General features: G+C 36.2%; 2 protein-coding genes across 5 annotated transcripts; both read left to right on the top strand.

Annotated features, from left to right (window-relative positions):
- The first annotated feature begins 539 nt into the window (after positions 1-539).
- LOC134753734 (uncharacterized) lies at positions 540-1,193 on the top strand. Its single transcript, XM_063689674.1, has one exon. It carries the CDS (start codon positions 540-542, stop codon positions 1,191-1,193), a length of 654 nt encoding a protein of 217 aa, XP_063545744.1.
- A 463-nt stretch (positions 1,194-1,656) lies between these two features.
- Positions 1,657-23,882, top strand: LOC134754413 (peroxiredoxin 2). Of its 4 annotated transcripts, none has more exons than XM_063690733.1 (5): positions 1,657-1,677; positions 16,986-17,126; positions 17,774-17,913; positions 21,678-21,846; positions 23,076-23,882. In XM_063690733.1, exons 2-5 carry the CDS (start codon positions 16,996-16,998, stop codon positions 23,221-23,223), a joined length of 588 nt encoding a protein of 195 aa, XP_063546803.1. In that variant the 5' UTR covers positions 1,657-1,677; positions 16,986-16,995; the 3' UTR covers positions 23,224-23,882. The 4 variants fall into 4 exon arrangements, with proteins under 4 accessions (XP_063546803.1, XP_063546802.1, XP_063546801.1 ...); XM_063690732.1 differs by lacking the exon at positions 1,657-1,677 and adding an exon at positions 3,255-3,395; XM_063690731.1 differs by lacking the exon at positions 1,657-1,677 and adding an exon at positions 5,402-5,534.

The following is a 23,882-nucleotide window of genomic DNA, read 5'->3' as shown; positions in this document are numbered from 1 at the left end:
AACTCCTTGAAAAACTCTCGAATAAAGTAAATATCAGGTAAGTGTTAAAAATATCATACTTGCAAAATAATGTAACTTATATTAATTTAAACCCCGACAATTACGTATCTAAGGATCGCAGAAATAATTACATATGATTAACCTAGGTTACGTAACATTTATGTTACAACGCGGCACATCCGATACATAACCGAGCCTGCGATGCCAGATATCGACATTCTCGGAGAACAATACCTCACGAACGATGTTAGCAGAGAATGAGAGAAGTTTCTAGTTTTGTAACCAGTAAGAATAATGTTATTATGTTTCTTTACAGATACCATGTTTCCAACGAAGAGTACAGATTCACCATGATCAGTGACTGAACTTACAGATATTAGGTTTCTAGAAATTGCAGGAACATATAGTACATCTTCCAGTTCAAAGCCATTTGGTTTGAGCGACGAGGTTCTCTGCACTGGCACATCTTATTTCAACATTTATATTTTTATAAAACTCCCGTGAGACTCATACATATTAACCTTAACTACGCGGACGACATGGTGCTGCTGAGCGCGTCGGTTTGTGGTCTCAGAAGGTTGTTGAGAATTTGTGAGGAGTACGCTGTGAGCCATGGCTTGAAATATAATGTGGCTAAAAGCCAATATATGGTCTTTGAGGCCGGCAGTAATCGACCATTGCATGTACCTGATGTAACTCTGTATGGAACACCACTAGAAAGAGTAAAGAGTTTTAAATATTTAGGGCATATCGTTACTGCTGACCTGAAAGATAACGTTGACATTGAACGGGAGCGAAGGGCATTGTGTGTAAGGGCTAACATGTTGGCGCGCAGGTTTGCTCGGTGTTCCAGCGACGTGAAGTTGACGCTGTTCAAAGCCTACTGCACGTCGCTGTACACGTGCAGCCTGTGGGCTAACTACACACAGAAAGCATACAATGCACTTCGCGTCCAATACAACAACGCGTTCCGGGCAGTGATGGGGCTGCCTCGCTACTGCAGCGCCTCGGGAATGTTCGCGGCAGCGCACACGGCGTGTTTTCATACCACTATGCGACTGCGCGCCGCGTCCTTGGTCCAGCGGGTGCGAGCCAGCCCCAACACAGTCCTAGCGATGATCGCGGACAGAGTGGACTGTCCTTACATCATGCACTGCTGTGACAGGCATGTAATTAAGACTGGCATAGGATAGGGACTTAGTGTATGCTTTAAATTTATTTTATTGTTTTATTAATAGGTACCAATTTTTCGATTTCAATTTTAATTTTATATTTGTTTTTATTATTTTTATGACGTGCAAAAACTGATTATGAGCCTTGCAGCTTGAAATAAATGAATTTTTTTTTTTTTTTTTTTTTTTTTTATTAAGTTATTTTACACCGACGTGTCGTGCTCCGTGAAGACGGTCCTCGTAAATTGGACCGAAACATGTCCAGCTATTCGACTTAATAATACGTGAGTGACCCGGTTTAAAATAATTTAATATATTTATATTTTCTGTGGAATTTATATTATTATTGTAAAACATGTGGGAAGAAGCACCTGAATCAATGATAGCTCTAGTACTAGTAGTCGTATGCTTTATTTGTTCACTCACCAGGCTGAAAGTGCGACAAAATCTTTCAATATGTCCCTCCCTTCGTATTCCCTTCCTATTACATTTCCTACATACTTTTGTGGAAAAACATTCACTGAAAGTGTGTCCATTTTGAAACGTGTTAATAAATGTTGCAAATTGTGCACTTTTTATTAAAGCAGAATCTCGCAATATGACCTGGTTGTTTACGGTTGAAACACTTCTTTTGATCACTTTTCATGGCTTCTTCTAATTGTGGATGTATTTCTAAGTGACTATTTTCAAAAAGCTTAAATTCTTTTTGAACACTCAATGAGAGTATGTATGGTTTGGTCGGATTTTGGAGTTACCTCCCATATAGTTCTAAAGTAATTTAATTTTGGTGGTAAAATTGTTAAAATCTTTTGTATAAGCATGTCATCACTTATTTTGTTTTCGGTTGACTGTAGTTCAAAACACATATAGTTTGCTGATGTCCTGAAGTATATCTCCGGTGAATTTATAGTTATAAAATTCAATGACTTTAAGGTGACTGTCTTTTTCCACTTTGTCAAAAACAACATCAAATTTATCAAAAATGTTCTTTGTAGTTGAGCAATTAATAACGTAATGTATTATATTTTCATCTATTGAATTTAAGACAAAATATTTTCTTTTGCGGCTTTACCTTTATCTTCGCTGTCATCTCCAATTCCTTTGGCATCCAAGAATAATTTTGCCAGTTTTCTTCAATTTGAATAATTTGTATTAGTTTTCAATTTGTTTAAGCTGTCCATGTTGTTCATGTTTGAAAGTTACGTACGGTTTTTTCTTCAACTGAAACGTCATCAGTCTGGTTAATAGCCTTATTTTATAACCAACTCCGTTGCTAGCAAGGGCTAAGGCCATGCTTTGTCCTTATCACCGACCGGGTTTTTTTACATAGTCGGGTTATGGCAGCATAGGTAGGAGGCGATGGCGAAATACCGAAATTTATAAGAGTGAAAGAGAAAAAGGATTATGCTGCCATACATTAACCTGTCAACACATGAATATGTCTTTCTCTTACCCCTGGTCGCTCGGTTTCATGTCTTAAACTACTATACTATGTCTATGGTTGCTAGGAATATCTTCTGAAATATTAGTGTACGAAACTAATTCGTTTTCCTGAAACACTAAACACTTATTTTGTAACGCGTTCTATAGGGCTCCATAACCTGTAAACGATTACAGGAGGACCTTGGAGCTTTAGTGGAATAATGGGGAGGCACTTCTATAAAATCACAACATATTTATTATTAAATTTACATTCACAATATTAATGACATCTGTCTTGTAAAACAGTTAGAAGTGACTTATCAATTTGAAAGCCACTGAAATATTCTTATTTGATATTCTATAGTTCTGTCACAGCAATGTCTCATTTCAAACATAGACAGAGAGAATAATACTATCTTTGTCTTACACTAGTACTAGCACCCAAAAGAAAAGGATGAGTATAGTTTTTATTTGTTCTTATTTAATGCCAATTTGGTTTGACCAACTATATATTCGACATCAGCTTTGTCAAGCTAGAGTCGATTGCTCATAAAACCTCTACACCAACATGTACGATAACTTTTTCATCGGTAAGATAATTTTGACACTCAAATACGATAATTCATGGATAATTCTCTTCCGCTCACCTGGCAACACTGGTGGAGAGAGTAGAGTCGTCGTGTTTTTTTTCTATTCTGTCCTGTCGCCTGTCGTATCTGTCACTTGCACGCCGACTTTCGAAGCGAAGCAGAGATCGTGTGATTTGTTTGGAGTCTTCTAGTACATTTCCCACATACTTAAGTGAGTTATATGATTATTTTTATTGTAGTTTTGTCTTACTTTGTTTTAAAAATTATCGATTCTCGTTCTTTTCTAAAATCAAAGTATTGCCGTCTTGCATGTCTATTGTTAAGGTACATTGAGAAAAACGTTATGAACCGTTGAAATAATCCCAAGGTATATGAGTAATTATGTGACCGACCTTGGCTTGAGCTTGCAAGTTATTTCTTGTCTAGAAGATACAATTGATCTAGCGGTTTAAGTATTTTTAGATGTACCCACTTGGTTAAACGTTGATAGCCCATAAGACTGTCTTGACATTTGTCAATTCGAATAATTTCTTAATATTAAGTACAACCTTATTCTGATTTTGAAAAGGACGTTCATGATGCCCTCAGAATCGAATGATAGGAAACGACACCGAAGTGAAACCGACGCCGAAGCCAGTAGCAATGTGGCCAAAAAAATAATGACATTGACACAAAGGTGCTGTTCTTGTGGTGTCGGGGTAGCATGTTTCATACAAAACATTATTTGCTTTTTATTAGGGTTCCGTACCCAAAGGGTAAAAACGGGACACTATTACTAAGACTCCACTGTCTGCCTGTCTGTCTGTCACCAGGCTGTATCTAATGAACCGTGATAGCTATACAGTTGAAATTTTCACAGATGATGTATTTTTGTTGCCGCTATAACAAAAAATACTAAAAAGTATGGAACCCAGTCGGTGGGCGAGTCCGAATCGCACTTGTTCGGTTTTTATTTGAATAGTAGGTCTGTATAGGTAAATTGAGTTTAGTAGTAGCTATCACGGTTCATGAGATACAGCCTGGTGACAGACAGACAGACAGTGGAGTCTTAGGGTCCCCTTTTTACTTTGGGTATGGAACCCTAACAATCAACTTCCTATGAAATAAAATAGATTTTTACTGTAATGTGTCTATAAAATATATTAAACCGGACCACCTCCATAACAAGGAGCATTTTCATAGAGTGCACATGTCGAGCAATCCTCGAGTTTATGAAAGTGAGTGACTCGATTTAATATGTCAGTGTCTCGTGGAAGTTTTGTTATTAAAATTGTACGTAATGTGTCTACTAAATCTTACATTTAAAAGTATGCAGAAAGAAAATTATGAAATTCTTTTGGTTTGTGATGCGATGCGAAAAGATTATTATAATTTTCTTATTTTCTTCTAATTCTAATTTTCTTTGTCATGCTTTTATCTATGGCATAGATAAAAGCATGACAAACCAAAAGATTATCATAATTTTCTTTCTGCAGAATTATAAATCTATGCTTGATGGGTGTTATTTCTTGTCTTTCTTTTCCATCACAGATAATGCTATAATTTCCATGGAGTAACAAATATTATTTTCTAAGTACTAATAAAAATATTGTCTTGCTTGCATAGGTTCTGTTATATAATAAAATATTTGTGTTAAGGCAAATAAACCAGTTTTTAGTATATTAACTGAGCACATTTGAGGAATTGTTGCATACAATAAATCTAATCTTTTTTAATGCTAGAAATTTGCATGATGAGATTTAACACTTTATGTGAAGTTGTAAAAATGTAAGATTGCTTTAAGTGATTTGGCAATTATAATTTTTTGTAGTATATTGTATCGCAGTGACTTAAGTTTTAAATTGTTAAATATGCTTTTCCTTCTCTAAATTAATTTTATAAAGAAACTCCGAATGTGGTGAATATTAGGAAATATTTTTTTTTACATTCTTGTACCAAACAGGACACCATTGTTACTTTGGCTCTTTTCACACTGCATGTAATGTTTAATGACTGGTATGGCCTAGTCTGTAGTGACACTAGTGACCCTCCCTATAAAGCCGATGGTTCTAGGTTCTAATCCCGATAAGGTAAGGGCATTTATTCCGGATTATCTTTATTTTACTTTGGTCGAATTGACCTGAGACTGTCTAATTGCCCATGAACCCATAACAACTTGATCATCTTTCAAGAAATAAATAAATATGGTGTATTTAAATGTTGTGAAACTTATTACAGTTTTAAATAAAGAAGTGTTAGCAGCCAGGATGAGTATGGAACATAAATGTTACTGTCGAGGTGATGAGGTCTCCAGCTTAGAACTGAACAGGCCGGAACACCTGATGCCCATGATGAGACCTTTTTCAATGAGGTTCCATTTACTTGTCTTATGTAGCAATTACTTGTAGTGTTCTATTATATTATATATAATACCTATTTAGATAGTAGGTAGTATTTTTGTAAATAAGTAATATATGCAATATATATACATGCTTACAATAGTTAGAATAGCACATGACCAACCTGACGGTTGTTGTCTGTAAGGGAATTTCTAGAGTATCATGAATAATTATGTTTGTATTTGTAGTTTAATTTGATGGACTAACTACCTAACTGCAACTGTATTTAATTAAAATGGCACTATATTTTTTGCTTCAAGTTGTTAACTATACCTACCTATAGACATTAGTTTGATATAACAGAAGTCAAGGTACGAAATGGGTCGGAAATGTAATTCTTTGAGTGTACCTTATCAGTCTTATCACCGTAGGTAGCCTACATAATTTTATTAAAATCACCAGTGTACTATGAGGGCGACCGCGTTTAACTTTCGCCGCTAGGGGCGCTACTGTAGATAGGGGGTCTTTCAAAATGTCAATTGCATAGAAGTTTGGGGGAATTCGAGCTTTTTTATCGGGAATTTTCACTCCTTATTCATAATTGTGGTAAATCTTTGTCCATTTTTGATTAATCATGGTAAACAATAGATATAGCTCAAAAAAAAATGTTAGTGGTTTAATAAAAGTGCCAACTAAAATATATGCAGAATTAAACAGGTTGAAAAAATGACACATTTAGACGTTTGTGTATTAGAACATTTTGATTTTATAAAAATAAGCATAGAAGAATTTTGAGATCTGTTTTTCTGGACCTACATCTACAGTGGCGCCAACTAGTGAGCACAAAATAGGTAGCCCTCATTAGTGTAACTAGGTACAGTCAGAAGGAGAAATTGCTAAGTGTTTCGTCAACAATTTCTATGAAAGATAAAACTAGTTTATTTGTACTTGCCTACTCCTTACAGCTGAAATATGTCATTAAACTAACTAGCCTCTCTTTTTCTCTAACCAGATAAAGTAATTTAAAAATAAGTAGGTACCGTAATTTGACTTTAATGATATGGCATTTACATAGAATTCTGAAATACCTACCATATACTTTTACCTATATCTTCTTTGAAGAGATATGTTACTACGAAATGACAAAAAAAATACAACAATTTAGTAGCAGTTATTTTTAAGGCAAAAAAGTGGTGCCATTGTGCCTTGCCTACCCGCATTATGAAAATGGTTATGTTCCAGTATGTAATTAAAAAAACATGCTACATTATAGCCTTGCGGTGCGGCCGTGATCTATAAAATCGCTTTTAAGGGTTCCGTACCCAAAGGGTAAAAACGGGACCCTATTACTAAGACTCCGCTGTCCGTCTGCCTGTCACCGGGCTGTATCTCATGAACCGTGATAGCTAGTTAGATAGATAGTTGAAATTCTCACAGATGATGTATTTCTGTTGCCGCTATAACAACAAATACTAAAAAAAGTACGGAACCCTCGGTGCGCGAGTCCGACTCGCACTTGGCCGGTTTTTTTATTGATCTTTATAAGAAAGTGTTGGAACTATCGAAGACATCAAAGTTGCAGTAAAGTAAAACTAGGGACAAAAATACAATAGAGACAGATATTTGCACTCTTGATTGTTTTAGACTAAAGTTTGAACTTAACAGTTAAATTTATATTTTTTACTAGCGACCCGCCCGGCTTCGCACGGGTAGTTCAACTAATTTACGCAAAACCTTTACAAATCTATATATATATACGTAAAAGTCCTGACTAATTGACTGACTGACTGACTGACTCACTTAAATCAACGCCCAGCCCAAACCGATGGACCTAGAGAGCTGAATTTTTCACAATTGATAGCTTTTATGACGTTAGTATCCACTAAGAAGGGGTTTTTCAAAATTCATCCCCTAAGGTGGTGAAAAAGGGGTTGATATTTTGTCGTGGTCCTAATTTTATTTAGCTAGGTACTTGAAACTTCATAGAAATATATATAATTAAAAGAGAAAAAAAACTTATTTCAGCATTATTGAAAATTCATCCCCCAAGGTGGTAAAAATGGGGTTGAAAGTTTGTATGGAGATCAAATTTTTTTTTTAATGCGGGAATTGAATCTTTGTATAAAGGCATATATTATTAAAATACAAGAAATGTAATTTAATCGTTTTTAAATATTCATCCCCTAAAAGGGTTAAAAAAAGGTTCAAAGTGAATCTATTACAAATGCTTTGAAACTTCTTAGAAAGGCATTGTAAAAGATTCCAAAAAAGTTATTTCAACGTTCTTAAAAATTCAACCCCTAAATTAAATAGGGGTTAAATAGGGGATGTAAGTTTATATGTGGTACAAATTTTCTTTTAAGCTAGGAACTTGAAACTTGGTAAAAAGGGCATTATATTAGAATAGACGAAAATTGATTACTTACACCGTTTTTGAAAAGTTTGTATTAATAGTTTCGGGAGCGAATTTTTTTTTAAATAGTGGACTTATAAATCTTCTAAGAGGGTCGACAGGGATTATATCGGGAACAATTTTTTTCAGTAAGGGTCTTGAAACTTCGTAGTTTGTGAAAGACAAATTTCATGCGTTGTATAATTAACAAATGATTAACCGTCCCTACTGATATCTTTTGCTGCATAATGTTCTATATTATGCTCATGTAGAATATATAACCACCAACATACAAATCCACGCGTACGAAGTCGCGGGCATCAGCTAGTTATACATATAAACCATCCTCTTGAATCACTATCTATTAAAAAAAACCGCATCAAAATCAGACAGACGGACAGACAGCGGACAGCGACTTTGTTTTATACTATGTACCCATGTAGTGATACCTTACAGACTACAGACCACGTGAATTTTAAGCTAGCAACAGATTTGTGTAAATGTAAAGAGCCCGTTATCGATTTTAGTCGCAAAAATCTAAAATTGATAGATTTAGTCGCTAAAATTGTACACCTTATGATACATTATAGAAATAACAAATACTGGTTTCTATTAGCACGTCTTCTCATCTTGCCGTTTTGCAGATCAATTTTTTGAAAACAGACTCACTAAATTAGTAATGATTTTTTTTCTGGTGGACGTTTAGGTAAACGCGCGTAAAGCACTGATTTTGTCGCTCTTATTTGTAAATTTCGTAAAGTTTGGACGGCTAAAAATTGTAATTTTGTATTACACATATCCTGTACTCGACCTTTTACAGACTACATTTTTATTAATATGTGACGTTTTCAATCAAAAGGTACCACATTGTCGCTTACCATAATGACGAATGTATCTTTATACGAATAACCTGTCAGAGCGTCCTTTTGGCAAGCGATTTGATCGAAAACGGCACATATTACTTTGAAGTAGTGTAAATGAAAGTTAGACGAAATCAATTTTCTCCAGAAATTACTTCAAAACAACTGACAATTTCTCTGAGAATCGACTTAATCTCAACGTAATTTCGATACTTAAACAATCTACAACATGTGCTGAAACTGTTCTTGTACATAATTTTGTATAATTAACCACCATAATTTTTGATGAATTTTTAAAAACTGCCCCTTATCTTCATATATTACCGGTGACGCACGCTCGCGACCTCATTATTAAAAGGCAAGATGAGAGGACGTGCTAATAGAAACCAATTCTTATTATTTAGATATCACGTAACAAAACGTGTATAATTTCAACGACTAAATCTATCAATTTTACATTTTTGCTCCAAAATCGTTAACGGAATCTATTATGCCTAGAGAGCGTCAGCTGGCGGTCCGTTGGTGTGGTAAAGAACCTTAGCCGCCAAAACAAAACAAAAAATTCTGCTACTGGAAAGTCAGCTGACTATATAAGGGAGGTCAGGCGGTGCGGTGGTGGACATGTATTATTGTTTTCTTCGTATTTTGGTGGCAACCACTTCTCAACCCAACAACGGAACCGCAGCTGCTCTCACGAGGCCTTACTCATATCACATCTCTGCTCGCGTCGCGTGTGCCTAGCCCGGGGTGTAAGTCTTATTTGAATATGTATTAATATTGTTCCATTTTTATATTTTATCTCTGAGATGTTTTGAATTTTAAAAAGAGTATTTCTTTAGCCTATCCTACCTTGTTGTGCCATTAACTATTAAAAGTTAAGTTAAATTCCAAAGCTTAAAAGATGCATTGTCAAATACCTGCTTATTGCATACAGCTCATAATAATACAATAAGGTACTATATCTTTTACCTTATTGTATTATTATGTGCTGTATGTTTCCCAAATAAATAAATAAAAAATAAAAAAAATACCCTCATTTCCCAGGGTCAATAAACTGGAAGCAATCTTGACTAACATGCTAACATGCGGGATTCTCGCCGAGCACTTGTACCGCAGAGATGGAAGGTTACTCGCTCAGCTATGGAATACTTCCAGAACATTACACGAGGTGTACATAATGCCCCCGGAACATTACTTACGATTACGACTCTTGGAACCAATGCACGATAGGTTCGTTTGATATCCCGTAGCTATTTATTAGGTCCTTACCTATGAATTGGGCGTTTTTTCACACGAATTATTTTGTACGTAATTTATTAATTTTAATTGACTGTGTAACAAAGGTCAAATAATAGATTTTTATTTTTTTATTTAGTGTTTCAAATTAAAGCTTGAAAACCACCCCTTTCATATGCTGCCGGTTCAAGTGTTTCAATTACGTATAGTTTTATGATGCTAACTATTTTTAAGTAAATTTTGTTTGGTTAGAATTTGACATTGCTGAATAATCCGCAAAATTCAATGTATGAAAATCACAGTTTCCCATAAAGTTCTCCATACTAAACGCCAATTTCATAGGTAAGGACCTAATATTAACCATATAAAGTCTTTCTCTTTATCAAGCTCGGCACATAGATAATACCTATAACCTATAACGTAGTCATGGAAATATTTTTTCCCCTCACTATCTCGGAAAGTTGTATTTTATCCTTTAAAACAAGCGGGGAAAGACGCATTTTATCTAATAGTAGGGAAAGTAATTTGACCTTGGGTGGAGCGTGTTTAAGTAGCTTGACAGATAACAAAACGTAAAACGCTCATAATAATGGTTCGTTCGATATCATATATCATTAAACAAATGGTTTGAGAATCTAATAAAAAATACCAAATTTAGCTTTATTTAATGATTTTAAGTCATAAACATTAAAGTTCCATAAGAAACGTTTGTTTTTTAATAATGATGTTAAATATAATTCTGAACGCACAAGTTGAGTCGATGCAATTTCAAAACGCATCATTGACATTTCATACGTCAGAAATGTCAACATTGTCAACAATTTTTTTACTTAAAAACTTCTCACGTAAAAATACAGAATTTCCAGAGTTTTTTGTTATAATATCGTAAAAAAATTAGTGATTCCAGTGATGAAGATGATCTAATGCCTGTGGATGTTGCACTTTCCTCGCTATAGTGAGGTGAAAAGTTTTGTGTTACACACGGGTGCAAATGTATTTTACTTCTTGTGTGTGTGTGTGTGTCGCTACGCTGAGGATTCTATTTTAGAACCACTCGCTTCGCTTGTGGTTCAACTATAGAATCCTTTCGCTTGCTCGTGTTTCAATTCCACACTCGCGGGTAAAATACAACTTTGCACCCTTGTATAACAAATAACTAATGTTTATCAACGAACAGGGACTTAGTCTAACTCCATATCTTCATTCAGCCGCTTATCGGTTGAATGATTGATTATCTACCTGTATTAGTGTAGACGTAGTCTAGACAGGTACACAATTACCATCAAATCAGATGCATAAGAGCGAAAAAGGTGGCCAAGGTGCACACATAATATCTGTACGGCTACCACGAGTTGGTATTTTAACTCCCGACGCAAAAAGAGGGGTGTTATATATGTTTGATGTCAATGTCTGTCTGTCTGTGGCATCGTAGGTTCCAACGGATGGACCGATTTCGATGCGGTTTTTTGTACATGAAAGCAGTTTCCTTGCTTTGGTGGTTCTTAGATAGCACTTCTTAGTAGTACAATATATAGTATAGAAATGGATCCAGCAGTTTGAATAGTATCAGCTCTTTTCCAAATGAAGCATTTTTGGCATAAAATAATGGATTTTTATGGGCATATAGTAAGGGTTTTTTTTTAATTTTTTTACAGTTAAATATGGTGCTACAAGTACTATGCGATAATTATGGTTGGGGGGCCCAAGAGGGGATTTTTGTAGTTACTTGAGCGCGTCAGATTAAGATATGAGTGGTATCTTGCTACCTTGTGGAGTCTACCTTTACCACTTTTAGCCGTCTATGTAGGTCCGTTGGTTGGTGGGGGGCTGGTGGGAGGTTCAGCAAATCGTTAAGCAGATTGTGGATTTGGTCATTTTAGTCCTAAACCTTATTAATGCTGTAATTGTGCAATTACTAAATCTGACAATTATTTCCAAGTTAATGCTATAATTTTTAGGATTCCGTACCCAAAGGGTAAAAACGGGACCCTATTACCAAGACTCCGCTGTCCGTTTGTAGACTCGCACTTGTCCTGTTTTTTTAACCCTCCACCAACCCTACGAAATTTAAAAAAAATCTGTAGACGCTTTCCTGCTCGCTTTAAAAGAAAACTTTATATTACCTTTTTTTATTCTTATTATCTAATATTTCGATTCTAATAGGTTTCTACGACGCTCGAGTAACTACGCATTTGAGGCTCCGTCACACAAGCGCGTTTTGCGGGCGGAGCGTTAACGGAGCGCTATGAGAGCGCTCCCGTCGCGCCGGCGTCCGCTCACGCCCCGCTCGCAAAACGCGCCTGTTAATTGAGTTATTACCTATATATGTTTTCAGACAAACAAATTAATAAAGTTTTCAAACATGTGTGGCATGATACATCTAGGTGTACTCTTTAAAATTCACCACTCTCCCCTCCCCTCCACCTGACGCTACACCCCCTCCCCCTCCCACCTTGAAATGTGTCCCCGTTGGTGGTTTTTTGAAATTCCCACGAAAACTATAATAGATATCAAAAAAATGTCAAGGACAGAATTAATCCTTATTAAATTTGGAACAAAAAAGGCTATGTACAAGTTTGACGGTATTCAAGGTATAAGTACTTGTATAACCTTAAAATTACAAAATAACCATACTCGTTTGACGACGTGCATTATATTTTCAAAACGACTAGACGGATTTTAATGAAATATACCTAAAATTCACCGCAGTGAAGCCAGCTATCAAACAAAAAAAAACACATTCAAATCAGTTAATCTGTTTCGGCGCTATGAGGTCACAGGTATACACACAAATACCAAAGACATAATTCAGGGAAATTATCTAAAATTACGGCATTATTAATGGAAGACTTTTTTCAATTGGAAATATTGAAATGTGTACGTTATAGACCAAAGTTATTTCACATCAACCCTCCCCACCCCCTCTGTGTCACCCCCCACACCGCAAAGGGCCCGAAACGCGGTTTTTCTCAATTTTTAAGGAAACCGTTCAAGATACAGAAAAAGTGTGTAGGAACGAAATGATCTTTAATAAATTTGCTATCAATCTTTTATACACACTTTAGTGCTATCACTTGTAGTGTTTGTGCAATATGTCACCAAAGATGCAATTTTTTTTAAATTGAATACCGTCAAACTTGTACAAAAACACATAAAGCCTTTTTTGTTCCAAATTTAATGAGGATTAATTCTGTCCTTGACACTTTTTTGATATCTATTATACTTTTCGTGAGAATGTCAAAAAACCACCAACGGGGACACATTTCAAGGTGGGGCTAGTGGTGAATTTTAAAGAATGCAGCTAGATGTATCATGCCATACAGGTTTGAAAACTTTATTAATTTGTTTCATTTTCCCATACATTGCTTACATAGAATTCCTCAATTATATGTGACGGAGCCTTTAGCATCGCCGGCTCCCCAGCTATTAGCATATTACGTGATAATATCGAAAATTTAAAGGGCCATAATGGCCAAGATACATGTGCGAATAGGTAATTTCCTATTTTTCGCACTTGTATCGTAATGTACTATAATTTAATTATATTTTCCCCTCACTAGCTCGGAAAGTTGTCGTTTATCCTTCAATACAAGCGGGGCAAAACGCGTTTTATCCACTAGTGGGGAAAGTAATTTGACCTTGGATGGAGCGTGTTTAAGTAGCTTGACAGATAACAAAACGTAAAACGCTCATGATAATGGTTCGTTCGATATTAATTATCATTAAATAAACGGTTTCAGAATCTAATAAAAAATACCAAATTAAGCTTTATTTAATGATTTTAAGTCATAAACCTTAAAATTCCATAAGAAACGTTTGTTTTTTTATTTTATAATGATGTTAAATATAAATCTGAACGCACAAGTTGAGTCGATGCAATTTCAAAACGCATCGTTGACATTTCATACATCAGAAATGACAACATTGTCAACAATTTTTTTACTTAAAACCTTTTCTTTCCGACTTGCGTAAAAATACACAACTTCCAGAGTTTTCTGTTATAATATCGTAAAGAAATGAGTGATTCCAGTGATGAAGATGATCTAACGCCTGTGGATGTTGCACTTTCCTCGCTATAGTGAGGTGAAAAGTTTTGTGTTACACACGGGCGCAAATGTATTTTACTTCTCGTGTGTTGAAACACTCGCGGGTAAAATACAACTTTGCACCCTTGTATAACAAATAACTATTTTACGTTAGCGACTGCGTGAACTCGATACCAAACATGGCCTAGTATAGCTTCACTGATGTAGAAGTCAAGATAGAATTGAGAGCCCCAAATAAACTTTCAAGAGAGGATATCCCGAAAACTATTCAAGATATCGAAAAACTTGACTAAATTAAACTTGTAGCAAATTTAACCAGCTTTCTAAGTAAGTAAGTATGTCGCTAAGACGCAAAGAGTACGACGAAAGCTTAAAGGCTACGACCGGCGGGGACTTTCGATATGTTCACCTCCTAACTAGTCCAAACAAAGTTACGGAGTCAAAAATTGTTCCTATTCCTATACCTTCTTATTGCTTGGCCTATATTTAGAGTAATTATCATTAGCACAATCGGATTAAGTCTCACCTCGAAATCCTTCCAAAGATATGAAATTTGGTATGTATGTTAATTAAAGGTCTCCTTTTCATGTCCACACTATTTGACGTTTGGGGACCTCGAGGAATCGCAGCCATCTTGGAAAATGTGTACCATCCTGGACAAATTTGCGGTTTACTCTAAATATACGTTCTCTATGAAAATATGGTGTAAGGCAACATTAAAGCTTATTAAATTCTACACAAAAAAAGTCCTAGATAACTTTGCGGAAATAATACATCTTGTTATAGAAAATAACAGCTGAATCCAGATTTAGCGCTTATACCCTTTCAGGGGATATTCTCTTAATATGAAACTTGGATGAATATGAATTCCAATTTTGTCTATACATTTGTACACGTTCTACTCCAATATCAACATTTTACTCCACTGTGACTTAAACAGAAAGTAGGGTTATGGGTTTAAATACTGAAAATCAGTACACCCTGTAGCTGTAGGTTTGAAGGGCAAGAGGAATCTACCGATATGTCATTTTAAAAAATCCGTCCAGTATCCTGAGCTACAGGGTGTACTGATTTTCAGTATTTAAACCCATAACCCTACTTTCTGTTTAAGTCGCAGTCGAGTAACATGTTGATATTGGAGTAGAACGTGTACAAATGTATAGACAAAAGTGGAATTCATATTCATCCAAGGTTCATATTAAGAGAATATCCCCTGAAAGGGTATAAGCGCTAAATCTGGATTTAGCTATTATTTTCTATAACAAGATGTATTTTTTCCGCAATGTTATCTAGGACTTTTTAGTGTAGAATTTAATAAGTTTTAATGTTGCCTTACACCATATTTTCATAGAGAACGTATATTTAGAGTAAAACGCAAATTTGTCCAGGATGGTATACATTTTCCAAGATGGCTGCGATTCCTCGAGGTCCCCAAATGTCAAATAGCGTGGACATGAAAAAGAGACCTTTAATTAACATACATACCAAATTTCATATTCTTGGAAGGATTTCGAGGTGAGACTTAATCTGATTGTGCTACATAGATAACGACGTAGTCTGATTGCCTGCTATTAAAAAGTTTATCGGCCAATCTATACAAAAAATGATGATGTTTAATGGCTGAAAATATCACAAATCACAAGATATTTAAATGTTGAAGCTCGCAGCTAAGCAAGTAAGGCCAATAAAGCCTGACTGAAACATCATGCTACTTTATTACTTTTATTTATTAGTCATTGATCAATGTGCTGAATCATTTATTGATTTTTAATGAACCGTGTTACTCAATGTTGACTAGTATTGTGCAATATAGTATTTAATTAGTTATGTAGTTAGGTTTCTAGTAGAGTAGAGACGTCTATAGCCTTTTATACTTAACTAGCGATCCGCCCCGACTTCACACGGGTACTTCAACTAATTTACACAAAACCTTTCCAAATTATTTCTAAACCTTCCTCTTGAATCACTCTATCTATTAAAAAAACCGCATCAAAATCCGTTGCGTAGTTTTAAAGATCTAAGCATACATAGGGACAGACTGCGGAAAGCGACTGTTTTATACTATGTAGTGATTGAGTTCATAAAATTGAGTAGGTACTTAACAGGCTGTCTAATCCATACTAATATTAGAAATGCGAAAGTGTGTCTGTCTGTTACCTCTTCACGCTTAAACCGCTGAACCGATTTAGACGAAATTTGGTATAGAGATAGTTTGAGTCCCGAGGAAGGACAAAGGGTTTTTTTCCCAGAGGTCATCCTTTTAGGGGGTGGAAGTTTGTATAGGAAATCGATAAAAAGCAGATTGGATAAAAAATAAGCTACCCAAATTACTAACTCCACGCAGACGAAGTCGAGGGCAAAAGCTAGTAATAAGTATGTTGATGCGTATTACAACAGCTATCCTTATCTATCTACATATTTATATAAATAGTACCTATAATTCTGCTCTAGTTAGAAATTATATATTTGCATTAAGTATTCTCGTGAGACTGTGTACGATAAATTCAACATAATATTCCAAATTGTATTACTTACTCGTATTTATGTATGAACTTTTATTGAATAATAGAAGGTACTAAACTCAAAAACAAAAAAAATTGCTTTTGGAACTGAGGAAGTTAAAATGCATTGGAACATCATGTTTAATATTTATACAAACACCTATCAATAATACCGTATGTCCGCCTAAGCCTTTACTCAGGAAATTTCAACGGTAGACACAGCGGATAATCTGAACATTAGCCAGTACAATTTTCCGAAAAAGAGTTTTTTTTTCGGAAAATTGTACTGGCTAATGTTCAGATTATCTGGTCAACGCTGTGTATACCGTTGAAATTTCCTGAGTAAAAGCTAAGGCGGATATACGGTATTATTGATAGGTTTGTATAATATTGGTAAAGAATGCAGCCGAGCCACTACAGGGCACTAAGTGATGTTTTTGTACCGCAGCTTTAACAAGATGCCTCTCCAGCTGACCAAACCCGCCCCTCAGTTCAAAACCACGGCGGTCGTCAACGGCGAGTTCAAGGACGTTGCTTTGTCCGACTACAAAGGAAAATACGTAGTCCTTTTCTTCTATCCCTTGGATTTGTAAGTATCATCTACATTGCTAATTTTAATTTCTACCTATAGTTACTTATTCTTAGTTTAGGTATAAAAGACACACTTATATTTTACTTTATTATAGGTTACTAAATATTTAAGGGCAATTTACCAGATTTTGGATATACAATATAATATTAGATTCCTGAATAGCATACTGTATTTTTTTTGTAAGAAATAAATAATAAAGTTCCAAATGTTTCTGTATAAATAATTATGACCAGATAATAACTGGTTTTCACTACGTCATTATCTCATTATATTATTACAGCATGTAATTATTTATACTAAACGCGGTGTTTTGACATTGATAAACACAGTTTTATGGTGAAGAGGTTAAATGTCGTAAGGGCATCGTTAGTAGATAATTCTAGAACACAATTATATAACATTGTTTTAAAATATAAAATAGTTATAGGTACCATATAATTGAATGCAGGGTAAATTGTCACACAAGCCGTTTCAAAATAGCATGTACTTACCTCTTAGTTACTCCTTTTGCATAGGTACCTGTAGCTACTGAATTATTGTAGCAGAAGGTATCTTTCTTTTGAAACTATGCTTAGTAACGGCGTAAACAAGAGCATAGCATAGAAATTTAATGGGGACTATTAAACGTAATATTATCTTTTTAGCACTTTCGTGTGCCCTACTGAGATCATCGCGTTCTCGGAGCACGCTGATGACTTCCGTAAAATTGGGTGCGAAGTGATCGCCGCCTCCACCGACTCCCACTTCACACACTTGGCTTGGATCAACACGCCACGCAAGCAAGGTAGGTATCTTTACAACTGACTCACAAAAAGGAGAAGGTTCCCACCTTGAAATCTTTCTTTAAAACTTTGTAAACTTTGCTGTCTACTTACTCCCGTTTTCTTAAAGAGTCCCTGGCAAGCTCGGCCTAATTGCACCTTTTCATACAAACGTAGTTCCGCTCTCATTTTAAAACTACGTGTTGGATTGTAATGAAACTTAATACAATGACATGAGGTATATCTAGGTCTGTAATTAGTTTATATAGCTCCAGTTTATGAAGCAAACAAAATAGAGCAAAAACAAGTTTTGATGAAAAACTTAAATTTCGCTGTATTTTTTTTAACTATGGTATCTGAAGCTACATAAACTAATTACAGACATAGATATACCTTATCCTATTGTAAGTACAAAGTTTCAGAACAATCTAGCAAGTCGTTTTAAAATGAGAGCGGAACTACGTTTGTATGGAGAACCGAGCTTGCCGGGGACCCTTAAGTCAGAATCTGATGACTAAATCCTGGAGAAATCTAGGGAGCCCCTACAGTGCCTAGCCTCCTAGCCCCTCAAATATTATGGGCATACCTACTTAAGTAAAGCGATTTCAGTATTTAAAAAAAAGTAAAACGTGCATTTTATAACAGACTAGAAAAGGAGGAGGTTATCAGGTGACAGTTTTTTTTGTGTTTGTTACCACAGATTTAAAAAATTGTTTTTTGTTTATAAGTATACTAGAGACCCGTAGCGGCGTCAAAACGCCGCTAGAGTATGGTTCTAAAAGTTAGGTTGCATGTCCACTGGAGCGGAGCGGTAAGCGGGGAAAAAATCCAGCAATAGAATTTCATTAAAATTACAGAGCGGAGATTTTATGCCATTCAATCGGTGGATTTTTTCCTCGCTCATCGCTCCGCCAGTCGCCACCTCGCTCCGCTCCTGTGGCCAGGCAGCCTAAGACTGAACGCTTAATGAAAAAAAAAAAACTCAAGAGCAATAAAAATGGGTACATAAAGTATCCTATCAAAACATTACATGTAAAAAGATTCATAAAATGTTCATTCATTCAGGCATTCATGTGCTGTTGTTGATGTGTAGTCGTTGTTGGTGCTGTTGTTGGTGCAGTAGTTTTGTTTTCCAAAGGGAAAAAGTAATGAAGTTGTACTTTTGTAGAAAGAAAAGATCCGCATGCGAGCACTTCATTCCCGCAGCTCGGCCTTCGGCCTTCGCTGGGTTTCTGCGCGTTGTTTTCTTGTCTTACCATTTGGCTCTCATGCCTAAAATTTCATAGGGCTAATGTATAATTGTATATTTTCAACACACTTGCTCAAAACGACGTTTTTATTCCACCGATTTTTGGCTCATAATCCTAGATATTATAACACTTGTGCTTAGGGTTCCGTACCCAAACGGTAAACACGGGACCCTATTACTAAAACTCCGCTGTCCGTGTCTGTCCGTCTATCCGTCTGTCTGTCACCGGGCTGTATCTCATGAACCGTGATAGCTAGACAGTTGAAATTTTCGCAGATGATGTATTTCTGTTGCCGCGCTATAACAACAAATACTAAAAAGTACGGAACCCTCGGTGCGCGAGTTCATGAGACTGAAGTTTACAAACATTTTACAAACATTCCGTGACATTCCGTGTCTGGGCTATAACAACGAAAATCGAAGTTCAAATTGCGGGCATCTTTCTCTGTCACTCTAATTACGCCTTCATTGGAGTAAAAGTGCCTAGTTTTGTGGTGCCTAGTTTTAAGATTTCAATTCAAACACAGTGTAATATTGTTCTTGAATAAACAATGATGATGATGAAAAGAGAAAGATCCCGCAATTTGCGAATTTCGGTTTTCGCGGTAGACCTAATAATAAACATAGTATATACACGTAGTTATAGACATGAAACCGAGCGACCAGGGGTAAGAGAAAGACATATTCATGTATTGACAGTTTCGTGTATGGCAGCATAATCCTTTTTCTCTTCCACTTATAAATTTCGGTATTTCGCCATCGCCTCCTTGCTATGATGCCATAACCCGACCATGACAAAATGCCCGGTCGGTGATAAAGACAAAGCATGGCACTATTTTCTCTTTCCTCTTATAGGAATCGCAATAAGACTATCTTTCTCTATCAAAGAGTGTCAGGCCCTTGGACCTAATTTAGCTTTTTTTTTAATTTACTTTTCTGAAAGTCTGTACAACGACTGGACCGCGACCTTGGTACCGTCAAAATATCTCTTTCTCGCTCTCAGCATACGGCGGCCCACCTTAAGCGCCTAACACATTACCGCACCGCACCAAGGTCATTGTGCGATGCACCTAAAGCACGAGAAAGAGATAGTGCGCAAGGTGGTCACCGTACCTACGTTAAGGACGCAGCTTTAAGTTAGAGCCAGAAAGAAATCTTATAGCCGTATTTAACAGACTATCGTATAAGCCGTTAGAGACTACCACACCTCACCGCGGCCTTGGTGCGGTGCGGCGCACGTATCGATAGTGTGCAAGGTGGTCACCGTACGTACGTTAAGGACGCAGCTATAAGTTAGAGCGAGAAAGAAATATTATAGCCGTATTTAACAGACTATCGTAAAAGTCGTTAGAGACTACCACACCTCACCGCGGCCTTGGTGCGGTGCGGCGCACGTATCGATAGTGTGCACCGTGGTCACCGTACGTACGTTAAGGACGCAGCTATAAGTTAGAGCAAGAAAGAGACAACAAACTGTAAAATCATTTTTGTATTTTCGTACATGTTTTAAGTGTTGCGGATATCATGTTGCCCTCAAAAATAATATTTCATCATGCTGAACAACTTACTACAGGTTTAAGTGCAATTCATGTTTATTATTATTTGGTCATCTTGACATCTTGAGTCAAAATTGGCAACGTGACATGTCACGTGGTCAAACTCACAAATTAACTTTACATTTTCAAATTAATTTTTCAGTACTTTTTCAGAAAAAAAAATCCAGGAGTTTTATGCAACTCTCCAGCATGAGACGAATCTAATGACATATCGTTTATCAAAATCGGACCATAACTGTAGATCTGATGGGATGAACAAAAATCGGCCTCGCGTAATATATATATATATATAGATAGATAGGTAACTAACATCAAAGTTGACAATTTTTAGGGTTGCGTACCCAAAGGGTATTAACGGGACCCTATTACTAAGACTCCGCTGTCCGTCCGTCTGTCTGTCCGTCTGTCACCATCTGCATTACATGAACCGTGATAGCTAGACAGTTGAAATTTTCACAGATGATGTATTTCTGTTGCCACTGTAACTACTAAAAATACTAAAAAACTGAATAAAATAAAAATTTAGGGGGGATACCGTACAACAAACGTAATTTTTTGCCGTTTTTATAGATAATGGTACGAAACTCTTCGTGAGCGAGTCCGACTCGCACTCGGCCGGTTTTTTGTTAAAGGTTATTTTTATATATTATATGTTCGGTTACTTTGTATGAAGGTAACTTTGGTAGGAAGAGCGGGATCTCCTGCCACAAGTATAATTTTACTTACAACCATATTTTGCTGTACACAATATTGTAACCTATAAACGCTTTTTCATATATTTTATTATATATGTAATAACGAATACGACTAATTAATGATCTAACTCAGGAATATTTAAGAATTCACGTTCAACGTGTTAAATAAAATTAACATTTTATTACAAAAACAGGCAGATTGGACAAACGAAATTTCATTTTAGTATTCCAAAAAAAAAGTTACACAGGTTCGTGTAAAAATTCAGCTTGATTGTCTGAACTTCCAGGAGGTCTTGGACCGATGAACATCCCAATTATCAGCGACAAGACGCACCGCATCGCGCGCGACTACGGCGTATTGAACGAGGAGACCGGCATCCCGTTCCGCGGGCTCTTCATCATCGACGATCGTCAGAACCTGCGCCAGATCACCGTCAACGACCTGCCCGTCGGACGGTGAGTGCCTGTTTCAAGCAACCAATGATGCTTTCATACCAACAAATAAATATATTAAAGTATACTATATAGTTGCCACATGCGTGATGCGTGCTCCCATGACCCGTGACGGACAGAACATACGCAATGCGATCAAATTGAAAACACGTTTTAACATTCCCTGACAACATACCAAAAACAAACGACGTAAATTAGTCGGGTTCATTGTTTCCTATCAATCTTTGATGGGGAACAACAATAAAACGTCTACCTGTGTGTAGGGTAGGGAAACCCTTTTTTTATAGGCTTTGGGCGGCCAGAGAATTCAATAAGATTGAATGTGTATTATAACCATTAATTTATGTATCCATTACTGGTGCTGTTTATTATATACCTCCATATGTATTATATAATATACCTAAGCATAAGCAGATCCGTAATAAGAGTCTAATATTTTTTTGTAGACATAGCATGTGGTATTGTATAAAATAAAGCTTACTGCTCCCGCGCTCCGCGACAGCCGAGTAGTAAACTGAAACCCACTGTTTAGTGACTTTAGTGTATAACTTGGCCTTGGTGTTATCGAAACCGGTTTCATTCTTTTATTACCAGTTACAAAGTTCAAGTCTGTAGAGCTGCTCGTCTGCATACCTATGTTTTTGAAATAACCCTTCGTGTATTACATATTTAGAACAGTTTCCATTTACTAAAACTGGCCCAATGCGTACCTAAGGGTTTCTTAAGTTATAAAATATTTAAGTAATTAAAATTCTCACAACATACCCTCTTATTTGGTATGTGACACACAATACAGTTTGCTCTATTATTATTTTTGATTTACCACCAAAAAGCAAAAAAGTGCGCACATTGTTGAAAATGTATTAACCGATTTGAAAAACCCCAGGTGGTTCTCATTTCATCGGAATCTTTTTTTATTTACCTCTGTAAATTGTGTAAGCGTATTCATTTATTTGCCGTATTTTATAATCGGTATAAATTAATAATTTTGATTCCAAAGACGTATAAATTTCCGGTGGAAAGTTCCCACAATTGCAAAAGAAATCACATATACTTTTTTAAACCTCATATCTTTGTAAAAGCACATCAACATTTGCCGTTTCCAAACGGAAACTCCTTTATTTCTTCTGAAATTATCTATGAAATTTCGAGTGCTATTTCAATTTTTTGAGACCTTTCTGCAACTTACACATGTCTAAGAAATACATATACTTAATTAGTTTATAAAACAGGTCCGTGGAGGAGACTCTTCGCCTTGTGCAAGCCTTCCAGTTCACGGACAAGCACGGCGAAGTGTGCCCGGCCAACTGGAAGCCAGGCTCTAAGACCATCAAGCCGGACACCAAGGCTGCGCAGGAGTACTTCGTCGACGCCAACTAAAATTACCGCCTCTACCGCTGCGCTGTGCTGCTAATAATACCGTTTAGATGATCTATAGATGAATACATGTAAAATGTCATCAAAATCGTAATCTTGGCGTGTGATAAAACTGTTATCAAATGGCGGAATAAGCGCGTAAGCCATTATTTTTATTTAGAATCTTGACGTTATTAGTTATTTTTTACCTATTACGTTTTGAGCGATAACTTGCATTTATGAACAGTCGTGTAGTAACAACTTTATAGTGAAAACTGCTCTCTGGTCTTCATGAGAGCAGTTTTCAATTTTGTATGTTGTTACATTTTAAGTGGGGATATAGTAGTTGACAGCGGTTACGTGAATCTCTCAGCAGTGATTCTTTTTTCCTTTGGGCAAAATCTGCAAACTACACTGCTCAAAATCTAAATAATTATGATTAACGGAGAGGTTTTGTTTTGATCCCTTATCCATACCACGTTGATGCAAATTGGTTAGTAGTCGCATTTAGGTCATTCACATGTAATCAACAAGTAAATGTATCCTAGGGTGATCCTAGAACAGTCTAGGTAGTGCAAATAGCATTGTAGTTAACACATCAGTATTTACAGAGACCCTACCTATTTGTTAATAGAATCACTAGAGGCTGTTATAAATAAACTGTGCTGTGCTAAATATAACTA

This window comes from Cydia strobilella, chromosome Z, assembly GCF_947568885.1.
Source record: "Cydia strobilella chromosome Z, ilCydStro3.1, whole genome shotgun sequence".
In the NCBI taxonomy this organism is placed as follows: domain Eukaryota; kingdom Metazoa; phylum Arthropoda; class Insecta; order Lepidoptera; family Tortricidae; genus Cydia; species Cydia strobilella.
The sequence above is the reverse complement of the archived record's forward strand: the minus strand, read 5'-3'. Positions and strand labels throughout refer to the sequence as shown.

Bases quoted from the DNA above. Each gene is read 5' to 3' on its own strand.
- LOC134753734 (XM_063689674.1), top strand. From the start codon at position 540: ATGGTGCTGCTGAGCGCGTCGGTTTGTGGTCTCAGAAGGTTGTTGAGA.
- LOC134754413 (XM_063690731.1), top strand. From the start codon at position 5,431: ATGAGTATGGAACATAAATGTTACTGTCGAGGTGATGAGGTCTCCAGC. The intron at 17,127-17,773 runs GTAAGTATCATC...TTATCTTTTTAG, and splicing joins TTCTTCTATCCCTTGGATTT to CACTTTCGTGTGCCCTACTG. The intron at 21,847-23,075 runs GTGAGTGCCTGT...TTTATAAAACAG, and splicing joins AACGACCTGCCCGTCGGACG to GTCCGTGGAGGAGACTCTTC.